Raw genomic sequence first — 21687 nt, forward strand, 5'->3', positions numbered from 1 at the left:
CTATTCTAATGAACCTATTTTTAGTTCTAATTTTTATCTATTTTATGTATAGATTCTTTTCCTCACATTGATTCATGGGAATTCTGAGTGTTCGCCATCCATTTTTAGGGCAGGTTGAGACTTTAAACAAAAAAATTCAAGGAAGAAATCCATTATTTTCCCTCTAAAGTATTTTTTCAAGGCTTTACAAATTATTGAAATTAAAAAATAAAAAAAAACTCCTTTTTTTTTTTTTTTTACATTTAACATAACGCTTCTTGGAAACTTCAAATAATCTATATCCATAGATAATTTTACAGTTCCTTTTATACTAAATGAGAAAAGATTCTGACAACCAAAATAAATAATCTGTTTTTTTTAATATTTATAAATACATAAAAAATACCTATTCACTGTTCTAATTGAGTTCCTTCAGTCAGCCTGATAATCTGTAATCTTCATTATTAACTGTTAACATTTTTTATTATTATAATTTTTTAGTTTCCTTTGCCAGAGGGCTTCCCCACATTGATTCATGCTTGCACGAGAATTTTGAGTGTGTGCCAAAAAGCCTGCTTTGTTAAAGAATCATTACAAAGAAAAGACCACACAGCTGCGACTGAAGTACATGTGGATATCGTGAATATTTCTGTCTCTTTGTTCGTTCTCTTTATTCATCGTCTTGAACACAGGCAGTCATGTGTATCACAGTAACAGGAGCGGGGTGGTCGTATTGATGCAGCGGACAAGGACGATGAAAATGATGTCATCAATGGTTGGAGATAAAAAAGAGCAAAGAAGGAGCAGAGGTGCTGTTTCTTTTTCAACTTTTTCATCCCTGTCTTTTTTAAATCGTTTTTTCCTTTTCCAAATGATATTTTCTTTAAAAAAAATGAGAGAAAAAAGCAAAGGTGCAGGGACCCATTGACGTCAGTACGAGCCTGAAGACCAGTCCAGGATCCTGCTTTGACTAACTGGACCAGCAAAGCTGGGGAGATGATGGTTGCAGGAGAGGAGGAGGATCGAAGTGCAGGAGGCGAGAAAGGAAGGAGGTAATGAGGAGCGAGAGAAGCACCTCCCTCTCAGTGCTGGATCCTCCTGATAGACTGAATCTGGGGAGTCTGGGCGTGGGAGCCAAACTCACGGTAACACTTGTACTCTCCTCCGCGGCAGTCGCACTCCATGATGTACTGGTGGCCACGGTAACCGGGGTACTGGTAGCACACAAAGCTAAAAGAACAAGGCAAATCAATTCAGTGAACAAATATTGTTTATTTAGGCTTGTAAAGTTTGCATCAAGAGAATGAACTTACGCGCCGCAGTGGACCATCATGGATCCCACCTCATTGCACATCCAGCCCATGCCCTGCAGAGATGGGTAATCATCACACAGCTCAAACTGATGACCCATCATGTTCTCCATCTGGTAGATAGTCATGCGGCACTCTTTCTGGTTCTGTGAAATTAGGAATAAACATCATTAGAATGAGTGGATTCAAAGGGTTAGCAGTTTGTGAGCTACAATGAACATACAGCGCAGCAGATGGGCCTGAAAGACAGCATCCTCTCAATGCGATAGGAGTTGCTGCCGCTGTAGGCCTCGAAGCGAGGGTAGTCCCCCTTCTCCAGGACGAACTGCTGCCCGCAGAAGCTGGAGTGCTCGTACCCCACCCAGCTGTGAGACAGAATCCAAAGAAATATTAAAAAAAAGGAGGACCTGACATGACTGGTACCAAAAACCGCTTCACTTTTGCCAAAGGCAGGAGAAATTCTACATACGCTCCACACTCGACCTTCAGGGAGCGAATGTTCTCCATCCCACACTCCATGATGTTCTGGCAGCAGGCAGTGAACTCCATACGCCTGCCCTGGAAGTACTCCTGATCGTACACGGTAATCTGAAATCCACACACAAAATGTATTTATTTTTCTGATGAGACTAAAGACAAAAAAAATAAGCATTAAAACTGAGGGGAAATCACCTTCCAGGGGCCCATGGGCATGGGGTTTGTCAGAGCCATGTTGTCTTCTTTTTCAGCAGTACCTGAAGTGAAAAAAACAAGAAAATGTTACAAGATTTTTGATATAGACAGTAAAATTGTTTATTTTGAGTTTTCTGCCACAAATTTTCTTTCCAAAAGATCCCTCATGACCACTGGGATGACCTAAAATCCAATAATTATGTTCAAACTCCTGTTTAAGATGAAACTCTGGCAAAAAAATGTACTTTTGCTTAATTTCATTCATCAATGAGTCCCTGTTCCTGGAGAACAAATTGATCAAAAGCCCAATCTACTAAATATCTATGAGTTGGTAAACTTGTATTGCATTATTACAACACTTTGGGCCTCCTTGACTGGTGGTGGACGGTGCTTTAGAAATGAATAAATGACAAAAATGAAATGAACACGGTTTAACCTACCCAAACCGGTGAGCTGTGTGTCGCAGGGTGTCCACTGAACCGTTTGCAGAGACTTTGCATATAGGGGTATATATACACCTACGGGTGTTGGGGGCCGGGCAGCAGGAACGCCTGGGCTCATGTCAGCACTTTGCTTTGGACACCATTGTTTTGTTGTGTGAGCAGCAGAGGGGTTAACACACAGACTCACACTGATTCATGCAAACACAAAGAGGGTGCACAGCCATAGTTCATCACCTCTGAGGTAAATCTTTATGTCAGAGGGAAGAAAAAAAACTGCCAAACCCAATATGAGTTACTCTCCTATTTTGACATATAAGAACTTGAAGAAACACTTGGAGATAATAACCAGAAATGAGAAATCTTAGTTGATGGTTTTCAAAGAGGAGATTTGATTAAAGCTGTTTTCAGTGCCACCAAACAGGCATATTGAGTCCCTATCTTTGTCATAATGTGTAAAAAGTTTTTCATGTAAAAGAGTATTATATTTTTGATTATGTATTTTTTTTCCTCTAATTTCTTGAATGTTTTGCACTTTGATCAAGTCTGGATTTCTAAACAACTATAAAACAAAGCAACTGAACTTCAATCAATCACTAGATCAATAATACTCATTACTACTAGTTTTTGTAAAAAAGAAATGAGGATGCCTCATTATTTTAATTGATTTTATTTGGTATATATTTTGATGTTGTTTACTGGATGTGACTGAATTTAAAACAGTAAAGTTGCACCCAACTCAACATTTGTATCTGTTTTTATCAGTTTTATCAGGTCTCCCTTGAAAAAGAGATCTAATCTCAATGGGATTTCTGGGTAAAATAATATTTAGATATACCTATATAAAAAAAAAGAAAATAATTATCCTTTTTGACTTTTTTGTCATTGTATTTAAAAATTGAAAATAGAGGAAAAAATAATAATTGCAGTGTGCTTTCAGATATAATTATATATATATATATATATATATATATATATATATATATATATATATATTTAATGTTTTGCATAAATTCTCTTCCATCTATAGGTGGCGGACATGGGCTGGTAAACAGTAGAAAAAGAAGAAGAAGTGTAAATCACTTGTCTACCTTGACAGAATAAATCCATCTATTTCTTCTTTATAAAGATAAATACGACTCTGTAGTCCTCCAGCTTTCATATATTGATGATTATCTTCACGTTCTCCATTCTGTTTCTGTTTTTGATCTGCCGGATGGTCTGTTTACAGTTTCACTCTTGGTGAATCACACCAGGGTTCACTTGCAAGCAAATGAAGAACCTCACTTTTGGATGAATCAGTTGCATGAGTTTTTCTTCATTCCAAACAAAGAAGTACTATTGAATAAACAGATCTGGTAAATAAAAAAAAGTATGAACTCTTGATATGATTTGTAAAAATGTATACAGCTTATAATAATAATATTGAAAATCAGTGGAAGAAAGTACGACGAAAATTTTTTTGGCTTGACTCTATTTTAGACCACAACACATAAATAAACACAAGATGAACTGAAAAAAAGAAACAATTTAACTGAAAAGTCTCATTCTTATATCTAAAACAAATAATCTATGGCAAACTTGTATCTTCAGAAAACATGTTGTTCAAGGTTCCCACATTTCATCAGTGTTTTCTCTTCTTTGTGTGACAGTGAAAGCAGAGCGAGCAGCTGGTCGGTACATGCGGCACATTCAGCCTCTGCTTTCCTCTTGCAACACTGAACAATAAACATTTAGGAATGGCCTACTGAGGTCAGCACAATGGCCAGACTCTCCGTCGGTGTGTTTGCATTTGAATGTGGTCGTATACATGGACACATATTTCCCTGATCGTACCGACCACAGATTGGGAGAAAGTGATATCATTGTGGTGTTAGCTAAAATCAAATGAGAACAATTGGGGAAGCAAAAGTAGACTCATTTGGATGGGAATGTGACAAGAAAGGGATACATGTATGTGTGTGTTTCTGCTGATGATAGCAGCAGCAGCTCAGACGTGACAAAGGGACGTGCGGACTCAGCATGTGAAGAGCCCTCCATATAGCCCACTTTGAATGAGCACATGTGAGTTTTAGGCAAACATTAAAGCAGATATACCACAAAAAATTACTGTGTGCTATAAAGTGATGGAAACAAAACTGCAATCACAACAGACCACACCAAGGGCTAACAGGTGTAAAAATTAAATTAAAAAAATGCACTGAAAATACAATTCTAAATATTTTTTTTCACCTGAGGGACTTTGTTTCATTTGTATTTGACTTTTTAACTGCTTCTGGTGATTTGAGTTTTCCGTCATTAAAACTAATAATTAGGGATGCTAACATAGCATTTAACTATTAGGAAAAAAACAATCTAAATCTAAATATTTTATAAAGCAAGCTATAAGTAAACTGGTTTGCAATAGATGGGATCTTAGCCATATTGTCAGTGTTTTAATCATTTTAAATGTATCTGCTTCCTGTTCTATTTCTCTCCTTTAGGTTGCTATTAACTTAATAGCATTTCATTGTCATGTCCCACAAAGTGCTTCTGCAGAGTGATGGATAATTATGTGTCATTAGACTTTCCAGTGAGTCACACAAAGACAAATATCCCCAAACATTGTTAAGACCTGTTTATCATCAGTTTTATGCTCTTGTCCGCTTTATCTTCTGCATTTTCTGATTATGTTAGTAATCAACAGTGTATAGGTTAGTGATCATTGTTTTGCATTACTGAATAAATCATTCAACTCTAATGTGGTCACCATGTTGGGAGAAAATGGGTGAGTCAAACGTATCTGACAAATATGAGAGTATGATCAGACAAAAGAGAATCTGCTTAATTGTTCTTAAGCAAAATATTCTAATCATGATCCCAAAATCAAATGATAAGGTTAAAAATTAAACTTCAGATATGTAACTTACTAAAGGACTGATGTTTCTTCATGTTCAGACAGCAAAGAATTCTGGGTATTGAGTACAGAAACTCTCCGTTTTAAAGAGTTGCACATGTAGAATAAAAATAACAAGAGTTCTTCAACTAGTTCCTTTGTTTTTTTGTTGGAAAGAGTGATGAAGAAGTTAGAGAACTACTGACACACATGGATCCAATTCACATTACTTAAAGCTGAGTTCACTCTGTCAGTAATACACAGTTTTCTGCAGTTATTTAATGAATTCATCAAAAAGGCTGCAGGATGGTGGAATGCTTTGCACTGTTGCCTCACAGTGAGGTTTGACTCCCATATAGGTCCTTTACATATTCTTGGGCACATAGTCCAAAAACATGTTTCATAATTGTTACTCTATCCTGGAGTGTGCATGTGTTGATCTGAAACTGTGGGAGTTTTCTCCAGGCACTCCAGCTTCCCCCCACAGTCCAAAAACCTGCTTCATGGGTGAGTGGCCCTGCAACAGACTGGCAACCTGTTCAGATTGCATCCCACCTTTGCCTATAGGATAGGCTCCAGCAACCTTGTGACGCCCAAAAGAGATTTTTTATGAATGGGTGGATTTTAAACTTTTTCTTTAAATATATATTATTTTAAATCAATTAATTTAGTTTGTATTTTCGATCAAAGTGTTGATGCTATAGTCAAGATGCAGTTGAAACAGTCAACAAGAGTTTGAATTGTAGAGTAATTATATGAGTTTTAAAGCAAAAAAATCCACATTTTGCATTTTACATTTGCAGAAGAATATTACACACGTCTTGACTAATATGTTTCTAGATGTTTCTTTCTCCTTTAAAAGGAGGAACCAACATATTTTTGTTTGATGGTTTGTTTGTACCCCCATTTTTGATTAAAACTAATTATTCAAAAATTATATAATAATGAATTGTTTTGTTGCATTTTCTGAATCCCAAAACTCGTTTATGTCAAAATAAAAGTCTTTCATTCCTGCGCTTCCCTCATGTGTTGTTTGTGATTGCTCAGAAACAATTAGCTCGCGTGCGCCGCTGCGCGCGCGGCGCTCAGCTGCAGCGCAGACGGTGCGCAGAAACACCAGCCGCTCTTTGCACGACCGAGCCTCCCCCTTTTTTTCTCTCTCATCCTCCTCCTCCTCTTTGACGGCTGCAAACCATCTGCCCCCTCTCTCTCTCTCTTTTTACATTTAAATAATTTCCCTCTCGCTCCTCGTGACGTGGTCGCGGAGGAGCAGGCGCGCGCTCGGAGACGCAGCAGAAGCAGAAGCAAGCGTGGCTTGTTTGCTCGCAGACTGTTAGATCACAGAGACGAAGCGGATTTGAATTAAGCACCGGATAACAGAGAGCACCCTCCACTGAGGGAAGGAGGGAGGGAGGGGGGAGACAAGTGTTTTGTATCTTGGAGAGGGGGGAGGAGGAGGAGGAGCGCAGAATGAGCTATTCTTGTACCAACAGAGGCAACAGCCAGGAGCCGCCAAGCATTAAGCAGCCTGCCGGTAGCAATCCAGCCAGAGACACCGGAGGGACCGACAGCAGCGGCACCAGCAGCCCCAAGCAGACGGCGATGAAAGTGAAGAAAGGCTGCCACTCCGCCGAGGTGGGCGTCCCGGAGACCACGGAGGAGGACCTGCTGGCCAACGCGCTGATCAGCCCGGAGGATGTGCTGGGTCTGCAGAAGATCACAGAGAGTAAGTTCTGCTGCTCCTGGATGACTCATGCTCCACATCATGTCTCCTCGTTTATGTAATCTGGAGACCCCGTTCAGTCGATTGAGCAACCCACTCACTTCTTGCGTGTAACCCTTAAGCAAGAATCATGTGAGGAGTCCCCAAAATACACAAGATCCTGCAGGAATCTGTATGGGCATGTTTGACATGCAATAAAATGCAATATTATTATTTAGAAAATAAGTTATTCAAACATTTCCTGTGTTTTTTTTTTCTTTAGTTTTAAATGAAATCAGAAGAATATCCCAAAAATGTTTAATAATGCACCACATTCAAAACTTTTCCCAGTTAAAGTCACATTGCATGCAACTTCATTGAGATTTTCTTTTTAAAATATTATTATGTCACACCTTTAAATCTCCAGGAAGCTCTAATGCACAGGAGAACATCTACATCTAAGTTAGTTAACAGGTGGCAGAAGGACATTTGACTATTTAAAGGCAGCTTACACAACCCAGTTACATTACAGGAGTGTGCTAACCTACAAGCACACTGCAGGATGTGCTTGTAGCTATTTAAAAAAAAAAGGCCTTTTAGAATTTGACTGAAGCAACATGGTATCGTCTTTTGAATTTTATCTGATGGATACGTACCGGTAAATGTGGCATGCTGTCATTGGCTTTTCCAAATTGTTTTGGCTGCTAAAAAAGTTGAATGCAACTGCTGAATTTATTCAGACTCGATCTGCCACATGTTAATTATCGAAACAATTACGGTCCCACTTTCCCGTCTTGAAACAACAATGCTAGAGGCAAGAACAGGCATGTATGAATCACCACAGCAACGTGGATGCATGCTTGAATTGCTATGGCAACGAGAAGCATCTCCCGCTTGGTTAGGACCAGCTGAGCTTGCATCCCCCACACACTTCCTGCTCTCCTTCTTTTCCTCCGCTCACAGCTATAAGGAGATGAACAATAATAATAATGCTTTCATGATATTGTTGAACTTTAAAAAAAAAAAAACATTGTTTTGTCTACGTCTGTTTTTTTTTCTTTCCACAAATTCCCATGTGAATGACATGATATAAACAGCACATCAGATCTAAGTCAGGACAGTCCTTTATTTTTAGAGAGACGGACTAATTTTAGCTTAAATATTAAATAAATAAATACATTTTGTAAAAGCTCTATGAAAAAGTTTTAAATCATCCTTCATTTGTCTTGTTATGTTGTGATCAAACCAAGCTGCAGCCAATATCTACTCAGACAGAATGAAATCTAAACTCTGTTGACTGGTTCATTCAAATTTTCCTGAAAGAACCACATAATCGTTCTGTTGCTTCAATAGGGACGCTCAGAGCATCTAGAAGAGCTACCCCAAGACTTCGATTTGTTCCTCTCTTGATGCAATTAAAAGTTATTTCTGGCTTTGTTGATTAATCATTTGTTTCCTTAGGAACTATTTCATCTAGATGCCTTTTTTTAAACCAATTTTACTCAAATAGTAAAGAAAAATAGCTTCTTGATTTAAAAAAATACACATTTTCTAACTTTTTGGGGGGTTTATTTGAACAAAAAAAAATATTCATCCGTTAAAACCTGTTACAATACTGTAACTGTCTAATTTGGATTAAAAAATGTAAAAAAATAGATTAAAAAAAGTCTAATTTACTCTACCAGAAAAGAGAAGAAGTATGATGTTTTAATAGCGTCGACAAACAGCTTCATTCATGACTTTTAAGAAGAGTCAACATTTTATAGCTGAATGTTAATTTGCCATTTTTAAAGTGTTTCTCAGAATTAGAGGCAAACTTACTGGTAATAATCAGTACATGATCATTATACTTAAACTGATTATAAAAAAATCTTAATTTATGACTGTAAAAACCTTGTCCTCATTTGTATCGTAACCTCATCGTACAACTTTTTTTTTTAAATATAATTTTAGCATCTTACCAGACCCCAGAAAGTGTAGGACTTTAGATAGAGAGTTGATTTATTTTTAGATCAACACTCACAAAAAGCAACATTTAACAGACAAATAAATACAAATATCTGAAAGTTTCTCATCTGGGTAAAAAGCGAATATATAAATCAGTTTTCTTGTTTTATTGACTCACACAGATTGTTGAAAAATGCTGAATTACTGTCGTATTAGTTTTGGAGATTTTAGTATTACTGAGGTGAAAACGTAATTTAATTCACTTTAACCTTTTAACACCTGGTGATGCTTTAACACAAACTCTTTAACATGCTGTAACTTTTTAACCATTAACACGATCAACGTAATTCCAGCAGATTCTTAAGGAGAAAAGAGTCTGCAAAGTTTCCTTCTTATGAAAAAGTTCCGATGAGGATGTTGTCTGCTGTAAAAACTTTCAGGTTTTCTAGAAATGTACTTTATTCTATCTGCCCTGTAACATGAATGACCTCATTCAGGCTGTATTTTTTCACTTTTGCTGCTCATCTTTCGTATATTAGACAAAATCTCAATGCAGGGATGTCGGAATAGAGTTTAAAATTGATTAATTAGAGAACAAATTAAAAGTTTAAAAGTTTTCTTTGCCACCTAACATCTCCCAATATTTAACGATTTATGTTGAATTACTGGAAATCCAGAAGGGATTATGGGTCTTAAAGATAAATTGAATGAGAAAACTTAGTATCTGCTCAATCATATTCTCACATAAGGCTTTTAAGTGCTAATGCTTCACTAGATTTAGAGCTCCAATAAGAATTACTGCTCCAATCAGTTCAGATATAATCTAACTGAACAATGGCAAATGACAGATTTATAATGAATTCTTCATATATCATTTATACAACGTTATGGTTTTAAACACACTGATTTATTGCTTATTTTAGTCTGCTCTCATGTTGAGCTTTTAAAGGGATTCTATTAGTTTTTTGCAACAACAAAACTAAAGAAATACAGATTTGTATCAAATGAAAGACCCTAAACAATAACATTATCACAGCACAGGGGAGTGGTGTGTGTTTCTGTTTGACACTGACATCTGCTCAGATGCAACATTTTAACTTTGTAGAGGTAATTTCATTTTTCATCTCCCTCTTTTAACACATTGAACTTAGACTCATTAGATTTGTTGCTATGGTTACCAACATTCCAACTCTTAACGAACTAATAAGTGCCCCGTATGGTCCATCATATTGTTCAAGCATGGGCTTTTTTTATATAAAATTAGTGGAGAAATGTATACATTCGCTTTGACAAATTTGTTAACTTTACACATTATAGAGGGTGGAGATCACACTCCTTCCCACAATGCAAAAAGGAAACACTTTTTTTCTAGATGTTTTATCTGCAATTTTCCATTCTAAAAGTTTTGAATGTGAATTAAGGTGAATCTTTTTTTTTCATTTTTGCTGATGTATTCAGGTCTGAGCTTTATCTTGCAGCAGAGTTCATACAAAGTTATAAAGTAACTTCATATTTTACCTGTGGTCCATTTTTTATTTTTTATTGCTTCTCACTAAAATATTTTTTACATAATAGAGAAAAATAAACTAAGTAAAAATGTTGCTTCTAAAAACTTTTTTAAAAAATACCCAGCAACAATATTATGTTATTTGAGGACAAAGTTTACAGAAATGTTCAATTCTTAACCAAACACCTCAGAGTTATTCATTATAGAGCATTCTTACCTTGAATCTTATGATTCCTGTTTTATCAAACAGGTCTGCAAAAAATTAGAATAAAAAAATGTCACCCTGAAATACCCCCAATTTTATAGTTTTTTTTTTCTGTTAGCAGCATTTTAAAGTGCAACTGAGTATAACAGCCAGTTTACAAACAAAACATTTTTTTTGAAATTACGACTTTAAATGTTGTAAATTTATAAGAAAAAAGTTGTTTATTTATAACTTTAAAAGTCATAGACAAACTTTTGACGCCAAAGATTTTCTTGTAAATTTACTACTTTTAATCTCATAAATTTAGAAATTTCCAAGAAAAAAAACGTATAATATCTCATTTTTTGTTTAGGTGGTCCTAATTCTCCATTGTATTAAACAACAAATCAAATAAATGTTTATTTTTAAAAGTTGTTTGCCTGTTGGGTTATAATAAAGTTAGCAGGAATTTTTTTCCAAATTGAGCCGTTTTTGTAAAATAACCAATTTAGCAAAGTGAGTTAAAAATTGAAAACTACAATTGATTCCTCAAATGCCTTTATAAGTTATCACTTAATTGTATTTCTTATCATTTTCTATCAAACAAACAATGAAAACTCCACTTTTAGTCATTTTAAATTACAAATTATGTTGAAAACTGTTCTTTTTTAAAAATGATTTGCAAATGGAAGTTTTAAACCAGAATTTGAGTCAAATTCTTTACTCTTGAATCCAAATTGAATAGGGTTCAAATGTACTTCTTGATTAGGTTTTCCTCTCTACAGATAAAGAAGATGAGGACATTTTCTCCTCTCACATTGCTTGCTTTCTCCACACGAGCACAGAAACATGTAAATTCTTCTGTCACGCATCTGCTATCTTATACAGTAACAACATTCGCTAAGTGATTGCTGTATAAAAGCTCAAACTGGAGACATTTGCAGTTTTAACTGTGGGACAGCTGTCTGTTTGCTGAGTCTGGATGGGAACTGTAGCAGTTTAACAAGCGTGTCTTTTTTTGCTAACGTAGCATGACCGCTGTGATAAAACCACAGCTTCCCTTTTACTGACACGTCTTGTAAAACACATGAACTGTGTAACATTTGTTGCATTAAAGATTTATGTGTTTCATAAAGTTTAGATAGGATCTAAAAGGAATATCTGTACAGCGTTGCTAGCTTGTGTTCAGGCTAGTCTTGGTAGACATTAGCGATGCACAGCTTTTATGTTAACCAATATTTTCCTAACTTTTTTCTGTTGTGATCTTTCCCTTTCTCCTCGTGTTTTTTTTTTAATTTTGTTTTAAAGTTTGAAAAGTGTTCATTTTTAATTCTGACTCCAGAAAAAATACAAAATTTCTTCAAACTTTTTAATTTTCTATTTAAAAATTTTCTTTTATCCCCTTTTTGACTATAGTTGCACATTTTTTAATGATTTTCACCCACACAAAACATCTTCTTATTGTTATTATTAATATAAACTGACCAGAAAAACGAATTTGCGTCCCTAAAAGATTCAGAGTTGAAGTGTCTCAGTTGTCTCGTGCTGCAGAATGCTGGTTCAGGTCTGATTCATCTAAAAATTCTCTGAAGTTAAATGGGCTAACAGGTGATGAAATGAGGCCAGCGCCTCCTGCAGTGGCACAGATAGGCTGTGAAAGTGGGGAAGTCCTCACACAAAGATGCGTCTTTTTACTCAAGGACAAAAAAAAAGAATAGATGTCGCCTCTACATCCTACTTTTATGATGTTAAATGTGGAACAGATCTCAAAGTCATCCACCTTTTAATTTTTTAAATTTACGTTTTCTCATGTTGTAAATTTAATTAAAACAATCATATGAATACCAGAAACAATTTAATTGACAGTACAGGTTGATAATGCAGCAACAAATAGCTTATTTTTTAATCATATTTCACCAAAAGCAATAATTGGGAGCTCTCAGTGAGTTTTCCTTCATCTCCTCCAATGCTGTTTCACTCGCTCTCGGTCCTCATCTTCACTGCTTCCCTCCCTCCAGTGATTAGCTGGATGTGCCTTCATATGAGAAACTAAACCGGATTAAGCCCACGTGAGCTGCGTAAGTGCCTTCATTCTCCCATCTAACTGGATTGGCCATCTTTGTTGTCAGACTTCCTTAATTCAGTTGTGCTGCTGCAAATGCTGCCTGGCTGAAACTGTAAATGATATTTGAGAGGAAATTTGGGTTTAAATGCAGGTTAGGGGGATGATAGTTTGCAGTTAGTCTGATTTGAAACATCTCTGGGAAGTGTTAGAAAGGGAGTAAAACTGTTGATTTTAGCACTGTGAGATCTTTTTATTGTAGGTATGACTTTTTTTTCCAGGTCAGAATAATTCTATAATTGGTTTTTCAACGATTGAGATAAAGAAACATTTATGTGTAACTTTAAGGATATGCTTTCAGGCTTGTTGCTTTGTCATATATTATAAGAAAACTCCAAAGCTTTGATTCATTTTGATGCTTTAATCTCATTTATCGTCAAGTTTATTTATCTTTTTTTGGTCAAAAGTTGTAGTTTTAATGTAAAAATGGAGCATTGGAATATTTTAGTCATTAGTTTTGGGTAAAATTTGTTTTTCAAAGTTAAATAAAAAACAGAAATTGGCAATTTTTTAACATTAGATTGAAAAAAAGCCAAACAATATTCACAAAAAAAATCTATATTCACTCAGCCTCCAAATAATAAAGGAAAACCTTTTCTGTGCCCTCATGTTTGAGTGAATTGTTTTCCGTTAAAGTGGGACACACTCAACTAGATCCCATTATCAGTGTCAGCTGTTATTTTAGCCAGCGTGCGTGTTGTTTATAAGCCTTTAATATGGTTTCATGTAGTGATCTCTTAAATCGAGACACACACTCAGAAGGTTCCTCAGATCTTTTGACTGAATTATCATACCACAACCTCGAAATTTGACTGTTTATGGTCCGCTGGTTCAGTCAATACAAAGAAGTTAATGGTAGTAAAAGAAAAACAAATTTCTTACATTGACTTTTTCTTAAATGACGTGCTAGAAGCAGAACAAAAGTGTGGTCAAACATTTCCTTTTCCTCCATACTTTTTCTTCCCTTTTTAAAATGTGTTTCTCAACAGTTAATCTCATTGTCACAAAAGCCTGTGAAACTGTCCCTTCCCTTCCAGAAAAGAATAGTTGTCGTCTGAAACAAATTGAGTGATTATTTAAAAGGAAAAAGTTCACAAAGATTCCACCAGAGAGATTTCCCGGTGGAGTTTCACGCATCAGATTTCATTTTCTGTCAAATAAAATACTTTCTGTGCCTAATTTAATTTTTCATTTTCAGTAACTGCTTACTTCTTACTTTATTATTTAAAGTATTTTATGAGATTCTAGTTTGAAAATGATTAAATCAAAATAAAAAGAAACTCAAAATAGACCAGAAATGTGAATTTGCTGATGCTTAAGAGCTTTTAAAAGATGAAAGTACAGCTTGTTGTAGTAGAATAAGTTCTGTATTTATGGATTTTATTAACTGAAAGGTTGTGAGTTCAAATCCAGGCCAAGTCTTACCAAAGTCTTAAAATGGGACCCAGTGCTTCCATGCTTTACACTCAGCATTAAGATTGAGAGGTTAAACCACCAAATGGTTCCAAGGCGCAGCTGTGTCTGCAGTTCACCACTCCCCCAGGGGGAGGGTCTAATGTAGAGAACACATTTCACAAACCTAACTGCTAATGGGACTTTAACATTTTATCTTTGTCTGTAGCTCATAGTTCCCAGTTTATTCCATAAACGTTGTTTGTCTTAGTTTGAGCAGGCTTCACTCATATTCGTTGATAACTCTTTAAATGGAAATAATGTTCAGATTGAGGCAATAACCTTTTGTCGCTGTACTGACCACAACTTTTCTGCACTATTTTCAAACTTTTTTTTGCCAGGGAGCAAAGGATCTGTTGATGTGGTGTAAACACAAATAAATGTGTTCTTTACACAATTTCCTTCTTTTAACTTTGACTTCTCCCTTTTGCCAGTAAAGCATCATCAGTTTAGAATGACAAAGGCGTCTAGATCCACTTTAGGTTCATTACTCATTAATACTTGCTTCAGTACTTGTGTTTACTGGCTTGAGTAAAATGGTAAAGAGTCTTTTTCACTTCTTCTGAGATACTTCTTCACAAAATCAGATTTAGCAAAGTCCTCAAAACAGCAAAATAACCTACCAGAGACTTTATATTTAATAATTTTGATATTTCATTTAATCATTTATCTTTTTGAAATAATTTTTAATTTTAAAAGTTGTCATATTTGAATATTTACTGGAGTTCCAGATGCTCTTTTAGTTATGATGATGCTATTTTAATCTTAGTTGTCTTGGACATAGTTTCTGCAGATCAGCAGACATTAGCCTTTGAGTTACAGGTGGATTGTTGGGTCAGAGTAAGCCTGCCTTCATCTCCTATCATCCCTTTGTTTACACTCTCTTCCACTAGCTTACAGCCCCTCACGACCCCAACCTAACATTATCAGTGCAACAAAAATTGCAACAACATTAGAGCTATCCAGCTGTACAGTTTAGAGCCAGCTTGGACGAGGAAAGCAAAGACGAATATGGACCGGAGCAGGGAGCTTGTGGCTTGCCGTTGTAGCTTCTACGTCACACGTAAAAGCTTTTTCCAATTCAGTTTGCTCATGATTTACAACAATTTGAATTAAAAAAATACTCAGAAATGAAATTTTAACCTTTATTTTCCTTATATAAATCCTCTAGCTTTGTAAAAATGCCACAAAAACTTGTGGTTAGAAGATACTATTTCTTTCTTAACTGATATTTTCAGAATATCAGGATATAAGTATTCAAAGCATTATTTGTAGGGAAATATTCCATTTTTAAAAATGCTAATTAAATTGTGGATTGTTTGGAGGTAAAAAATGTGATGAGACTAATCCAAAGAGGTGCAAGTGTGTGCAAGCACAGCTGAGTGCTGCTAGGTTGCCAGAAGAGTTGAGCTCAGCAGTCAGAAAGAGACAGGAGCAAATATGTCACATCGTCGCTTCGAATCGGATCAGTCAGGAAAAGTCGCCTCACGCTGTAACTCAACCTGACCATGTGCAGGAACATGTGGGAGTTTGCATTCTGTCTGCTTTGATTTTGTGACTCGACAGCCGCAGTGCGAGTGGAGAGTTTTGAATCGAGGTGATAATTTCTCTGCTTCTTTCTCTGTGAGAGCTTCTCCCTGATGTGTCTTCATTGAGTCCGTGATAGTTGTCCCACATCAGGCTCCACAGCTTCCTACTGAGTCACTCGCTGTGATGATGAGTGCACGTGTCAAAACACTCCACTGAAACATCCATAACGATTTCGCCCGCTGTCTTCACATTGTTGTAATGATAATTACAAGCAACTGGCATGTGGGGGCCGAGAGATGAGCGGTGAGTTCAGCACAGCTCGCCGACTTCATGGGTGGCCAGAGCTGGAAAAAGATCCTTCCTCAGACACCATTTTTATGACAGCATGTTGGAGGCGACAGATTTAGTCAGAGCATTTCTGAAGCCAAAACAGCTGCAAGAAAAAAAAGGAACCAGTGGTTGGACACAGAGATGTGACTATCCTTAACTTCTGCATTTTTAAACTACCACTCATATGTGTGTTGTGACTTCAACCGACTCTACAAAATGTATGCAGGTCTCACATGTCAGTCGTATCGGATCAGGGAGAAAGCAGGAAGTGTCTGCTCTGAGGAACTCTAATAAGCAGAGAGGCTGCCTGGTGAGAGCAGGAAGGATTAGGGGAATAAAAATAACTCACTTCTCTTTTTTACTGCGTGTGTGTGTTTGGAAGTTGCTCCAAAATGAAGTTTGTAATATAAAAAAAAGTCTAAATGGGTTCTGTGTTTGTTTCTGTGAGTTTTTAATTTTTCAAATATTTTTATTTATGTATTTTTGATTTTTTTACCATTGAGGTGAAAATGCTTAAATAATCTAACCATTTTTTGACTGACAGCTGACTGCTGAATCATCAAGTCTGGGCGGGTTCCAGTAATGTCCCTGTTTGTCCTTTTATGTCAGATCCTCTTACGATTATATTCATTCTAAAAGAGAAAAAATGCATTCAAGTCAGCCCATTAGAAATGAATAGAAGATCTCACACCACAGTTATCCGTCTGTATGTCTAATGCAACTTTTCAGTTTAAAAAAAGCTAAAATTTAAGTTAAAAAGAAAAAATATATAGGAAAGTCTGTCAGTTTTTGCCTCACTGAGCATCAAGTTAGACTTTTTAACCATATTGTATTAAAACAAGTGACACACAGGATGCTTAAACTGTGTGCTCTTTTATGTTGTATTAGTTTCTTAGGTGTGTCTGAGTGTCTCAAATTTGATGAGGTCTTTAAAGTTGTCTCATGAGAGGCACCAACTTCCTTAATGGAAGTAAAAATTAGTCATTGATGAGAGTTTATTCATTTTACCTTAAAGACCCACTCTGATGAAAATAGTTTCTGGTGTTTTCACCATGTTCTTGTGGCATTTTTCCGATGATGGAGGACATTTATGAAGAAAATTTAGCTTAAAGTTCCATTTATGGGCATTTATTTATTGCATCGCTCCTTTAAACCCAGAAGAGACCAGATCTCTCAGCTGGTTAAGCTTCCAGACGCTCAAAGTGCTTCACATTTCAGTCAAAAACTGTTGAACTATTGAGGAAAAATAAAACATTCTTTTTCGTTATTTCTCTTGAAAGTTCAATACTCAGATTCTTCTTGAATAAAAAATTGACTATAAAGTTATGACTCAGTAAAAACTTAAGCTAAATGTAATTTGCTAGGTTTTCTAGATGTCAAATTGAGGTGACTGAGTCAAAATTCTAACTGAAGTTAACACAATCAACTCTTACCATGAAGTTTATCAATATATAGATTAAATGTTAACTAAAAGGATGTGTCAATATACTTTCAAAATATTCATGACATCAGGAATTTTATGATGAAATGTGGTTCCTCTTGAGACTTGTACGGTGGCCCTGAAGTGCAAATCACACCAACAAATCAGTCAACGCAAAACATCCTATAGTTCCTATTTTGTCTAGTTTGTTTTTAAAACTTTATTTTAATTTCTCGAAATACTTTTTTTTTAGAAACATTTCATTTTTATTTTTTATTGTTTTATTTAAAAAAACATGTTTATTTTATGTTTTTTTTTTTAAATAATTTGTTCTTTTTTTAATTGTCGTTGTGATCTTTAATATGTTTTAGCATTGAGTGATTTATTGGTGTGATTTGCACTTCAGAGCCACCGTAGATCAAAGTTTCATGTCTGTTTATTCACATTCAACATTACAAAAATAAAAATTAAAACATTTATTTGTGGAAGAAGATAACTTAAGATAAAACGTTCATCTCCGTTTTTCCTGCATGGAGTTTCTGTGTCCTACCATGAATTCAGGTGTCATCAATCATAAATCTTACATTCCAAAGCATTTTCGCAGCACCTGTTAGTCCTTCAGGAAGAGTAAACAGAGAATTCTCTGAAAAGCGTTTTGGGTAATTCCTGCAAATCCTTCTTTTGAGTCATCCATTGTTTACCTTATCAAGAAATACGGTTTGTGAAGAGTTAGATTTAGGGTCAAAGTAAGAGAACTTTTAGAGGCTTTACGTCACATCTGGACTTTTTACTGTCCAAAGTGAAGCTAAATCCACAAACGTCTGATAAGATCTTTAAAGAGGGTTTTACGGCCTTGAAAGGTCAAAGCCTTAGAATTTATTTCTTATTAGAAGACTCAAAGTTGCTTCTTATTTCTTTGTGGTTTAAGAAATTAAACGGCATTGTAGCATGTTACTGATACTGTATCCGAGTATGTAATTGTGTTAGAAAAAAATATTAACCCATAAGAACCCATAGTGACATCAGTGTTACAGAAAAAAATCTGAAACATTTTCTGTGGTCAACTTGGTTTGTGCTATTTTCTATAATTTTATTTAAGACTTTTCGTCCTTTTTTCTCCTTCTCTGCCATTTTTTGATCCATAAAATTTGCTAGATTTTGATATCGGCCTACAGCTTCACCATAACATTTTTCTTTTTACGATTTTTCACTGGAATGAAAATTTAAAAAGTTGCATTGACGTGAGCATGATAAATGACTGTTTGTTTTAAATTGTGTTTCCTTCTCAGATTATCTGTGCAGCCCAGACGAGAACATTTATAATATCGACTTCACCAGGTTTAAGATTAGAGACATGGAGACGGGCACGGTGTTGTTTGAAATCACCAAACCTCCATCTACAGGTGAGTCACGTTTGTTTGACTTCAACTTGACTCCCTTCTGTAAATACAGCACTAATTTCCTTTCATTCTGAATTGATTTGACTTTGAATCCAAATCCTTCCCCTACCCCTACATTTAGCCCTCCAAAGAGAGAGTTATAGAAAAATAGTGTTTTCAAATTCGGACGTTACTAACCCTCAATTATGTCATCAATAGTCCCCCGTCAGTCTGATTGGTCTGTTGCTCTGTGGATCTTTTCAGTCGATTCTCAGAGGAAGTACATTTATTTTCTCAAATGATGTCTTCCTTAGATAAATCTGGAGAGAGGAGGGACATCGATCCAAACGCAGGGCGCTTTGTTCGGTACCAGTTCACCCCTGCTTTCCTTCGACTTCGACAAGTTGGAGCCACGTGAGTGAAAACGTGTAATAAATATTTACAAGAACGCAGTACTTTTACTCATATATGTGTAAAAATATATTTTCTTCTTCCTGTCTGCCATGTGTTTAGTGTGGAGTTCACGGTCGGAGACAAGCCCATAGAAAACTTCCGGATGATTGAGAGACATTATTTTAGAGAGAAGCTGCTAAAGAGTTTTGACTTTGAGTTCGGCTTCTGCATGCCGAGCAGCAAAAACACCTGTGAACACATCTACGAATTCCCACCTCTCTCGGAGGACATTAGTAAGTGTACACATGTGGAAGCATCATGTTTTCTGTGGTAAATGTGAAATAAAGTTCCAAAATGTAACACTGCCAGACACGCAGCTTTTTGTGTGATTTAGAAACTCTTAAATATCGGAGACAATCCCACAAAAGGAATTTTAACACACAAATGTGAAGTCAAGTTGGGATGATCAAATTATCAGAATAATCAGCATAAACATACATTTTTGCATTTGTCTGTCATAAGATCATTTGTATTTTTAGTTTTTTTCTTAGTAAGTGTAAAAGCAAACCCCAGAGACATTCAGTTCTTGAATTTGACAGTTCACTCAGAAATACAGTTTGCAGTTCCTCAAATGACCACTAGAGGCCAGTTTTGAAAGCAAACACTCCTATGTTGAAAATTTCTACTCAATTTCTAATAAAAAATAAATAAATAAATCTGCATCATTGTGTTAAAAGTTTTTCTGATGTTTTTCACTTAATTTTCTATTCATAAAAAACTGGAAAAGATTTCTGAACTTTGTAAAACACACATTTGTATTCTGATTTGTAGACAGGAGGACCTCATTCTGCATCACCTCATTCTTCATTACCTCCCCTTAAATCTTGATATATTTGCTCCAGTTAATATATGTCTATGTCTAAAATCCCTCTAGCCATATTCTTTTATGCTTACAACATTTTTGATAACTAATGTGTATTTCTAGTTGCTCGCCACACTAAAGCAGGAGTGGGCAAACTATGACTCTGGACCCCTTAAACAATTTAATCTGTTATAAATTCTATTGAAAATCTTTAATAATGTTTTATTTTTCCTGTAATTTTGGTGTCTCTCCATATTTGGTCCACTGCAAATGAAGTGAACTTTCTTTAGGTGCATAAAGTTATTCTGCATTCATGGCTGTTGGAAGATTAGTTGTAATATTTGGAAAAAGTTTTAGTCTTAATATTAATCGTAGTCTTTAGATAGAAGCAGCAGCTCTTGTGTTTTTTCCTTACCTGCAGGCTTTAACGGCTTTAACACCGTCGGTTATTTTCTGTCTCCTCACAGTCAGGGAGATGATCCTACACCCGTACGAGACGCAATCCGACAGCTTCTACTTTGTGGACAATAAGCTGGTGATGCACAACAAGGCAGACTACTCGTACAACGGCGGGACGTAGAGGCGACGCTTTAACGCGGGAGATGATTTCATGGACGATCCAAGAACAAAAAAAGAGAAAAACTGTGGCAGTTCCTGTCAATCCAGCACTCGTTTGTCTTTCTTATCCTGTCTTTCTTATGCAGAGAGAAATGCATCCCATAGAAAGGCGTCAGTTACATCTATTTGTGTATATGTGTGTGCCAGCACAAACGCACACATAAGTCTCTGACTTGATGAACCAGCAGAAAATATTCAATGAGGTTTGCTATCATAAAGAGAATTATGGTGTAAATCTTTTGTTTTTGTAATTCCTGGAGTTTCTTACAGGTTAGGATCAAATCTTACTTTGAAAAACGTGTTTTTAGGAGTTCCTGATTCAGTGAGTGCTTTTAACTTGTGTGTTTCCTGTATGATTGTGTCTGCATTTGTACAGGTTTGTCCATTGGAAGCATGAAAACTGGTGTTATTAAAAAAAATAGAAATTTAATGTCAGTAATGGTAGAATCTAGTTTGGAAAGACACATTTTCCAAACCGTTTTGACCCATTTTTTCATGCTGGGAACAAACAGTTGCTTATCAGACTATTTCTCATTTCCTCCTTCCTGGTTTGCTTAACATGTGACCTATTTGACAGAAGCTGATAAAAGTGATTCCATCTATACTCCAGCTGTACTCTCCAGTTTTGTATTTCGTTGCCAGGGGTGATGAAAAAATGCCAAGAAACTTTACAAAGATGCACCTTCCATGTCCGAGTCAATGTTTGATCATCGAAAACTTTCTAAAAAGAGCAGGATTGTTCTCTGCTGTGTTTTGAAACAGGAATGTAGCACAATAAGTCTCTCCGACTGTTCGTGTTTGTGTTCAAGTATTGTCGTTGACAGTTTTCATGTGTTTTTGTGTCCGGCACATTCCACTGATCTGGATCTTAGAGTGTTGATTTGATCTCAATTGACTGAACTTTCCTGTGACTCAGAAGTATCCAGATAAAAAAAAAACACAGAAAAAAACTAAATGCAGGAAAA

General features: G+C 35.9%; 2 protein-coding genes across 4 annotated transcripts; one reads left to right on the plus strand and one right to left on the minus strand.

The window, feature by feature from the left end:
- Window positions 1-604: 604 nt before the first annotated feature.
- On the minus strand, window positions 605-20653 carry LOC112142940 (beta-crystallin A1). 3 transcript variants are annotated; one of them, XM_036215229.1, is made up of 7 exons: window positions 20520-20653; window positions 6764-6983; window positions 1962-2023; window positions 1759-1877; window positions 1513-1654; window positions 1293-1435; window positions 605-1209 (listed from the first exon to the last, which is right to left on the minus strand). In XM_036215229.1, the coding sequence occupies exons 3-7, from the start codon at window positions 1998-2000 to the stop codon at window positions 1062-1064; spliced, it is 591 nt and encodes a 196-aa protein (XP_036071122.1). In that variant the 5' UTR covers window positions 2001-2023; window positions 6764-6983; window positions 20520-20653; the 3' UTR covers window positions 605-1061. The 3 variants fall into 3 exon arrangements, with proteins under 3 accessions (XP_036071122.1, XP_036071121.1, XP_024122395.2); XM_036215228.1 differs by lacking the exon at window positions 20520-20653 and having other exon boundaries at window positions 6764-7058; XM_024266627.2 differs by lacking the exons at window positions 6764-6983; window positions 20520-20653 and adding an exon at window positions 2402-3200.
- unc119b (unc-119 homolog b (C. elegans)) lies at window positions 16017-20684 on the plus strand. The gene is made up of 5 exons (XM_036215324.1): window positions 16017-16023; window positions 18760-18873; window positions 19164-19263; window positions 19363-19535; window positions 20572-20684. Exons 1-5 carry the CDS (start codon window positions 16017-16019, stop codon window positions 20682-20684), a joined length of 507 nt encoding a protein of 168 aa, XP_036071217.1.
- The last annotated feature ends 1003 nt before the right edge of the window (window positions 20685-21687 follow it).

Source organism: Oryzias melastigma, linkage group LG14, assembly GCF_002922805.2.
Source record: "Oryzias melastigma strain HK-1 linkage group LG14, ASM292280v2, whole genome shotgun sequence".
NCBI lineage: Eukaryota > Metazoa > Chordata > Actinopteri > Beloniformes > Adrianichthyidae > Oryzias > Oryzias melastigma.